The sequence below is a fragment of the Vitis riparia genome, chromosome 1, assembly GCF_004353265.1.
Source record: "Vitis riparia cultivar Riparia Gloire de Montpellier isolate 1030 chromosome 1, EGFV_Vit.rip_1.0, whole genome shotgun sequence".
NCBI lineage: Eukaryota > Viridiplantae > Streptophyta > Magnoliopsida > Vitales > Vitaceae > Vitis > Vitis riparia.
In genome coordinates, this window is record NC_048431.1 from 21,032,200 (window position 1) to 21,041,278 (window position 9,079).

The 9,079-nt window shown below is 31.9% G+C and overlaps 1 protein-coding gene across 1 annotated transcript; it reads right to left on the reverse strand.

The window, feature by feature from the left end:
• Positions 1–2,960: 2,960 nt before the first annotated feature.
• On the reverse strand, positions 2,961–8,544 carry LOC117929625. Its single transcript, XM_034850012.1, is given in 9 exon segments — positions 2,961–3,347; positions 3,350–3,396; positions 3,908–4,032; positions 4,136–4,198; positions 4,487–4,611; positions 5,740–5,800; positions 6,804–7,103; positions 7,383–7,441; positions 8,431–8,544. Coding segments are annotated over 9 exon segments (942 nt in total). The 5' UTR covers positions 8,507–8,544; the 3' UTR covers positions 2,961–3,261.
• Positions 8,545–9,079: the final 535 nt, after the last annotated feature.

The following is a 9,079-nucleotide window of genomic DNA, read 5'->3' on the forward strand; positions in this document are numbered from 1 at the left end:
CATGAGGTTAGACCCAGAAATCTATGCTTTGGACCATCTTACTTTTAATTAGGAGCATTTAAAATACTTTTTTGCCCATTGAATTAGGTATAAGTTGTTGGAACCCGAAGGGTAGAATCGACTTTTATGATCATTTTGATTTTTTTAATGGAAGGCCAATATGAATTTGGGATTTGTCAAAGACCCACATTTTTTAAAGTAGTTATTAAAAAATAGATTTTGAAATTAATTGTTTTCATGAACACGTTTTTATTTGTAACTCAAATATTGTTGATTAATTGTTTTCATGAACACATTTTTATTTTCAATACATCAAAGTTATTATATATATATATACATAATGTAATTTTTTTTAAATACTCTCCATATTTTAACCAAGCGTTTTTATCCTAAAAAGTTTTTTTTTTTTAAATTTAGGTGTTTGAAAAACTTTAAGAAACACTTTTTAAAATCTTGAAATTCCTTTAGACTGTGTTTGGTACACAAAAATAAGGAATGAAAATGAATATTTTGATTTCATTTATATTTTGTTACGAATGAAAATGAATTTGATAATTCTATTATTAATGTTTGAATGAACTTAGGAATTAAAGATTAGAATTATTATTTATTTTCATTTTAATGTTTGATAATAATAGGAATGAGAATGAAAAAGAAATAAATTAATAATAATGCCTTTAAATATAGTTTAAAATGATTTTTTTTTTATTTTCATTTAAAAAAATTTGAGATTTTTTTGTTACTAAATAATAAGACTAAAAAAATAGTCATATTAGTGGACGAAGAAGCATTAGGGATTGATGAATGAAATTAAAGGGTAAAATAGTAATTTTAAATTATTTTATATCATCTATTTGTAATGAATTGAAATCTCACTTATATATGGAATTTGATTTATGTCAAAATAAATTTTTATTTTATTCCTACTTTCATAAAATTTATCTAAAAATGGAAATGAGGAAGGGAATGAATGACATGTCTATTCTTAATTATCATTCTCATGTGATGTACCAAACACCCCTTATAGTTTTGGAAAATCACTTTTGTTTTTTTGGAGAATCAATGATAGTCCGTTTAGTAATGATTTTAGAAAACACTTTTAACATTTTTAACACTGCAAAAAATTTATCATTCAAGTATTAAAAGGACTAAAAATGTTGTCATATCACTACCAAGCACTCTTTAGGGTCTGAACACTTGAAAATTTTTATCATTCAAGCGTTAAAAATGTTATAAACGCTTTTTAAAATCATTATCAAATATACTTTTAACTTGCGTTTAGTAGTGATTTTAAAAAGTGTTTTTAGTATTTTTAATACTTAAAAAAAAATATTTCAAGTAGTAGAAAGACTAAAATCACTTATTAAAATCACTATCAAACGCACTCAAAAATGCCTTTAGCATTGATTCTTAGAAGTATTTTTAATTTTTCTAATATTTGAAAGATAAAAATTTTCAAATGTCAAAAAATATAGAAACATTTTCTAAATTTACTGTTAAACGCACTCCTAATAGGTGAATTTTTGAAAAAATATTTTCACTAAATGCACTTCAAGTAAGAATACTTCAAAACGCAACTCTTAACATCGGTTAAAAAATGGGTGGATGTGTTTACAATCACCCTACAAATTTTTCTCTTTTTACATCTACCACTTTTTCCCCTTTTTCTTTTTTTCAACTAAGACAAATATAAAGAATAAAAGATGAATATTGAGTTTATTTTAATTTATTACACATCAAATTTTCAAAAGTTGGGTTGTTTGGAAATAACAAAGGAGGCGTGTAACATTCTTGATAGCATGCTTATCAAAAACCTTTGTACCAAGAGTTTGACTCTTAGAACAAAAAGTAATTTTTAAAAGAAATCAATATCAAGTGCTAATATATATATATATATTTCAATAATTATTTTTTTTTTTTTTAAAAAATATAAAACTTTATCGAATAGCACAAATTTAATTCATTTCACGGCTCAATGTCACAAGATGCTTCAAATGACCCTCCCCATGGGCTTATAGGAGGTGGGAAGCTTCTAGAGACCCTTGGAGACACCTACACTTAGCTACAAAGTGGAAGAGTATGGAAGCTTTTAGAGAGAGCTAGAGATGTCTACACATCTCTACACTTGGCTAAGAGAGCATGGGAATAGTGTGGGGTGTTCTAGAATCTTCCAAAAGTCATCTTGTACATACCCTTGTACATAGACTAGTGTAGAGCTTCTAGATTATTATTGATTTGCAAGGAACGCTTCAAGGTTCTAAAGACTTCCTAAAGTGCCTATAAATAGGGTAAGGTCTCATTTGGTCAAAGCACCACCCAATAACCTAACCAATCAAGTAAGTGAGCTTCCAAGCACTTGTAAAGCTTCTTTTGAGTAATAAAAGTTTTCTATTCTTTAAATGTTGCCTACGATTCTCTTAGCTTCCAAATCGTGTACATCTTAGCCTAGCAAACTAAACATCAAGGGGAAGGCTGACTTAGCAACTTTCGAGCGGGTGAGTTGTTTAAGTGCCGCTCGTGAACTTAGGAAAGGCAAGTCCGTGAAATCAAGCTAATCTATCTGCATGCATATGGCATAAAAATCTGAAAAAATACATGTACTAGAAATTCATAAAAAATTAGAAAACTAGGATAAAAGCTGGGCTTCCCTAGAAGGCTATATTGAAGAATGAGAACTTCAAAAACCTCTTTCGATCAGCATAGTTGTTGTTACCATAGTGCTAATGGTTTTCCAGGAGGCTCCAACAACTTCCCAGTTGGCTCTATCAGCAGCACTGTGTTAGAATGTTACCTGGTAGTCCCACTCTGAGCAAGCTATGGCAGAGGGATCACAGGGAGATAGTGTCAATTGCCTTCCTTGCTGATGATTCAGCCAGTGTAAATTTTTGTGACTTCCAGAAACTCATGGAGTTAAGACTTTGTTTTCCATCTCCTAAAAGAGAAGCATGCATATACAACTATACAAGAAAACATCCAATATCGTTAGTGTAGCAATAAGCAAAACTATGGCGACAAGCCATGAACAGTGTTGACACTGATGGATGGTACTAGAAATTGCTCATCAAGCATGTTCCGAATCTATAGTTGCATATCAGATTTTGGGCAGAAAAATGGTTATACATGTATTAAGTGTAATTGGAGACAAGAATAATGTACATTGTGTATATGGTCCAGGCTAAGCTTTTGTCACCCGTTGTTTTCGAAGGTCAAAGTGGTACAAACTTGGAAGTAGATGAGTAGATTGAAACCATCTGACATCTTCTATTCCAATGATTTTGATGTGTACCGCCATGATATCCCTCCTATCAGATTGTTGATGGCATGAGAAGCCATTGGCACAATGAGGTTGAGGATGCAATTGTTGCATAGCCATACAAAACCCCGACAAATGTTGCCCTGAAAACAAGTCCATTGTTAGATCATGGCTGTGCACCCTTCTAGTAAAACAAATATCAACTGCACCCAGAGGCAGTTCTTGAATAATCTGGAAAGATAGTTTGATTTCTCCTATAGACAATTGATTCAACAGCACACACTTCCTTAAGTTTCTAGTTTATAATGATCCTTCATTACTTGCAATGTGGAATAGATTCAAATGGGACTTTTCAAAAGTTGAAGTCCTTGGTTGGAAACACTGGCTGTAGAAGGATGTGAATGAGAAGGATGTGAATATGCCTAACAATAACCTAAATTAAACATCCAAGCTGACATATCTTCTTCGGTGCTTAGAGAAACAAAACAAAATAATGAAAAACAAAAATGGTTGATATGGTAAATGGGGAAGACAAACCATAATATAGACTCGAACCAAAGTCAACTGTAAAAGTATCTAAATCAACCAAACAATTCATGGGATTCACTTCTATTTTTATTCCCACAAAGATTTCCTGATCAAGAAGATGGCTACCAGATTGCAAAAGAATATTTTCTGCCACCGCCCAAGTGAAGAACACCAAAAATGGCAGCAACCACAAATACGCTCTTCCAATTAACTCCAAAAAGTGGTAGCAATGCACCACGGAAAAGGAGCTCCTGGGCAACCCACACAAAATAAGAATGTAACATGATATCATTCTGAAAAACCAAAAAAACAAAAAGAGAATGAAAATGAAGTAAAAGATTTTGCAATGTATACCTCACTAATCCCTGGAAGAAATGCTACAACCATGTAATCCAAAGGTTGTAGTGAAGAAAGGACCTGCACCAGAAATGGAAATGTAGATCAGGAGTTCAATAAAGCAGCAAAGAACCATAACAGACTTGCAGCTGCAAGGATGGGCAACATGCAACCAGGGGCATATCTTTTATAGCTCTGACTTATTAGGACAAGCAGAAAATGGTCATTTTAATTTGAACCTATAAACATCCCATAGACGCTTTACTGAATATGCATCTACAAGTGAAAAGATAGTTGACAGACACAAAAAAGGAAAGCTTGAACAAGTTGAATTTAAAGATCCACGCCAAAAGAAGTGAGTACAGCTACCTGCTGATTAGCTGCTTCACTAGACTCAGCAAAATCTGGCCATGTTTTCAGTAGTAAGAATCGGCATGATGATACCATTATAACCAATCCTGCTATTAACTCAAGATGCCACATCTCAAAGCCAACTGTAGACAAAACAAAAATACATAAAAAAAAAAAAAAGTGACTTTGTTGAGGTAATGAAACAGCTGATTATAGTCAGCACCATGAGAAGTAAAAAAAAAGAAGAAAAAACGGAGAAAACAGAGAGCCGATTTTACATGAAGATGAAATTATCCAGAATTTTCCATGCAGCATTTGAGATAAATATGTCTCTTCAATATAAACTAGAGAATTCTCCAAAATTTCAAGAAATGAGGCAATTTTGATAATTTAACGAACAGGTTTCTTAAAAAAACCCTTTTTTGTTTATCAAAGAGCAATTCTTTTTTCCCTTTTTTTACCTTAGATTTTAAAATCAGAGATCCACTTTCAATATCTGTAGAACACATAGAAATGTCCAGATCCTTCAACTCAAAATTGAATGCTTTTGTTTCCTCCCAACGAGTCAATGAAGATAATACACGAGTAAAGAACAACACTAATGTTGAGCCAAAAGGCTGCCTCTTAAGTGAAGTTCATCTCCACTCAATTAGGGGTTATCTCAACTATTTGGGACCAGCCATACATCAGTTTTCACCATTAAACAGTGTCTAGGGCAAAATGCATCATGATGATTTATAGGTAGCACCACAACTGAGATCAACATGAGAAAGTGAGATGAGCTGGCTTGGACATATGCAATGTACACCAAGGATTGGATTGATGGCAACATATGTATGAACAATGTTAAAGCTAGGCAAAGAGCTGCCTTCCTAGTCCATGTCATTAAGTAGCAGATATACAATGAGATGGTACCCACTATTCAATATTGTAGTAATGTGGACATTGAGGCCCAGTATCATACTGCTTGAATGGCACTTGGCATCCTATTCATGATATTCTAATGCTTCATCAACTACATTCGGATACCAACATAGGTCATAGGACAACTTTGCACGCCAAATGGCTAGATTTATCATGTCACCTATCTGTTCAGTTTTTCCAACATTTTATATATATATATAATCCTTGACTAATGTGGAAAGTTTCAATCACAGGGTGTCACTACATACATGAAATTGCAGGAAGAATCTTAATTATCATCAAAAAGAGAGAAAAATAGTAATAAAACTTCGATGCAGGAAAAGGTAAATCAGCATGGAGATTCATACATGATACTTCCATAGAGCAATCAAGAATTGGCAATCCTTCAATTGATGCAGTATGAGACACCTGTAAATTATAATTAGGAAAGAGAATTTAAATTCAAATAGTTTACCATGTAAAGAAAAATGCTTTTGATTTTCCTAATATGCCTTGTGGGTTCACATCCTAACAGCTCATGCTTTTAGGAAAGTTGGTAGTTTAACATAATATCATACCTATGATTAATTAGAGGTATCTAGGAAAATTAGTAGTTTAGACCCTATTTGGTAACTATTTTAAAAAATAGTTTTGAAAAACAGTTTTTAAAAATTGTTCTATAATGATTTGTAGAAAAAATATATGTTTGTGAACTTGAAATGTTATTAATTTATTTTCAATGTTTTTAAAAACAAATTTAATATGCAATATTTTAATCACTTTCCATATTTGTATAATTATTTTTAAAACAACCCTCATAAAACAAGTGAAAATAACTTAAACAACTAAAAGATGTTCTCTAAAAACACTTTATTTTCTATTTTTTGTTGTCAAACATGTTTTTCTAATTTTTTTTTGTTCTAGACAACATAAAACTACTTCGAAAACATTTACCAAACAAACCCTTAATTTCTCACCTTTTTTTTTTTTGTCTCATTTAAAATGAATTTGAGAAAATCTTCTCGTTCAATACCAAATCACAAGAAGAAATTAGAACCGCTATACAGGTCAAAGTGTATTTTCACGCTTCAGTTTCATGAGTAAGTCTGGTGGAACAGGAATGATCAACAAATTGAAAAGAGTAACAGACTAAAATAAATGCTGACATATCTGAAAGTAAATACTAGAAACATGGATATATAAAGTGCTTCAAATATAAGTGGAGAAGACATCACGTTCAAAACCAAATGTTCGATCATTCGGCTAAGTGGTAAAGCACAAGGATGTAAATATATTTCATTAACATATTAATTATAAGCACTAGTTAGAACCTAAGGGATGAATTTAACAGTGACTAGTTGGCTTATGGTTCTCCAGTATGACTAAGAAATACAGAACACCAGACCTAGAAATGAACGAAAGGGAATCCTACCTGTCGAATGATTATACCCAAAGCAGCTATCAACCCAGAAGTGACAGTGCAAGCCTGAAGCACAGCACCCCTGGAAGGGATGGTGATTGAGCCTTGTGCAGCCAAATTATCAATAGGGGACACCTTCTTGTTATCTGGAACACTATCATCTTCTGATGGAAACCTATCTTCCAGCCCATTATCTTCATTGGGTGCAATCTTATTAGTTTGTAAAGTTAAATTTTTACGTGCTTGTCTGTCTTTTCTCAATTTCTTCACAGAGTTGCGACTTGCAAAAGCCTTTATTTTACCTCCAAGGCCCTGCAGAACAAAGATAAAAAGACAGGCTCTAAAAGAGGTGAAAGAAAGGCACTGTGCTTTGGTTTTGTAAACTTGTTTTTGGAATTCTAACTCTGTGGAATTAAAAAATCCTGCTTATATTATGGATTTGTTCATATGGATTTCCAGTCAAATTGAATTTAATTCAATTATGCAACCACTAGCCTAGAAAAGCAATTACATAGTGGAAGCGGCTCCCTATTCCAGTTCCAAGGAAAATATTTCTGGAATTTGGAAAAGTGATGAAATTGGGAATCTTACACAGAAAAATGTGGTAGGTAAAATCTTCTGCTTGTCATGGAGGCCAATTAACTTCCTACCTAATCAAATGTGACCAGTTTTCACAATTAGAGCGAGAAGCAAGGTATTAAGTATCTAAATAATTCATATCTAGCAATATCTCCAATATAAATGAATGATCAACAAGAATAACCCCAGATATATATCTCATCAAAATCCTGAAAAACAATTAAGAATATGTCAAAACTTACACATATATTAATCAATATATCCATATCATTTTTTGAACCTCATTATTATTGCCCATATAGTTAGTGCATCCTTGGCAAGAAGCAAGCTACTAAAAAAACCATGTGTAATTGTAGAGAAAAATAAAGTACTGCACAAGTAACAAGAGAGTATTGGATATAGGAAACAAGGACAATTTTAACTCTTGCAGAAACCATATCCAATCTAACATGGACACACAAACCAAAAAGAAAAAGAAAAAGAAAAAAGTATATATATATATATATATATATATATATATATATATATATATATACTGCCATTTCTTGAATTTGGTTACTGGGAGACCAAAAAGAAAGAATGAACAAAAGAAATAATTAGTTAAGAGGACGAAACGATAGAAACTGAGATCAACCCAGAAAGGCTATTAAGAACACAGAGAGCATTGATGGGACTAACATATGAAAATAGAGATTACCCAACGTGGGTGAATTCCAGTTACACTTTTACATAGTTAAGTTTGATGCAGCAACTGTTTGTAGTGAGAAAACCATATCCAGTCTTGCTTAAACACACCCCCAAATCAAGAAACAAGGGTTTATACATTTGTTTAAGCTCAACATCCAAGCAATAACATCTTTTTTTCTGAATTGGTTAATAGGGAATTACTGAAAGGAACCAAAAGAAAATGAAAATAATTGGGGTTAGAGGGTGAAGCAATGGAAACTAAGAGAAACCCACAAAAGATGATAAGAAAGCAGAGAGCATTGAGAGAACTAACTCATGAAAGTAGAAACCCACAAAAGATTATAAGAACGTAGATAGCATCGAGAGGACTAACCCATGAAAGCAGACATTGGCCATGGTGAGTGAGTTCCAATTCCATTTACATGACAGTTTGCAGGGAGCAAACCCATAACTAGAGGACTTTTGGCAAGAACCCAAACGAAATGAATACATGAATGTTTTTTTAAATTAAAATAAAAAAGAAAGAAAAAAGAGCCACATGTTTCTAGGGTATTTTGGGCAATTCTTCTTCCTCCTTCATTTTTATCTGCTTCATTTTAGGCCCCCCCCTTCATGTTTATGATAGTAGCCAATGGGTTGTTTTCTCCATTTTATTGCTTTTCTAAATTATGAAAAACAAAATATTTGGCACCTAAATTGGTTTGTCTTTCTCCTTTTTCTTGCTTTTCTAAATTGGACATCTAATTTGGCGTTTTTAGAACTATTTTCGAAAACAATTTTATATTATTTATAATAAAAATAGAGGAAAATTTGACAACAAAAAACTATTTTTTATTTTTTATTTTTAAAAACAAAAATATGATGTTTTCAAATAACATTTTTTTAGTTGTTATTTATTACTTTTACTTGTTTTTTAAGGATTGTTTTAAAAAATAATTATACAAACATGTAAAATGATTAAAAATAAAATACTAAATATAAAAATTATTTAAAAAATATAATAAAAATTATTAAAAACATTT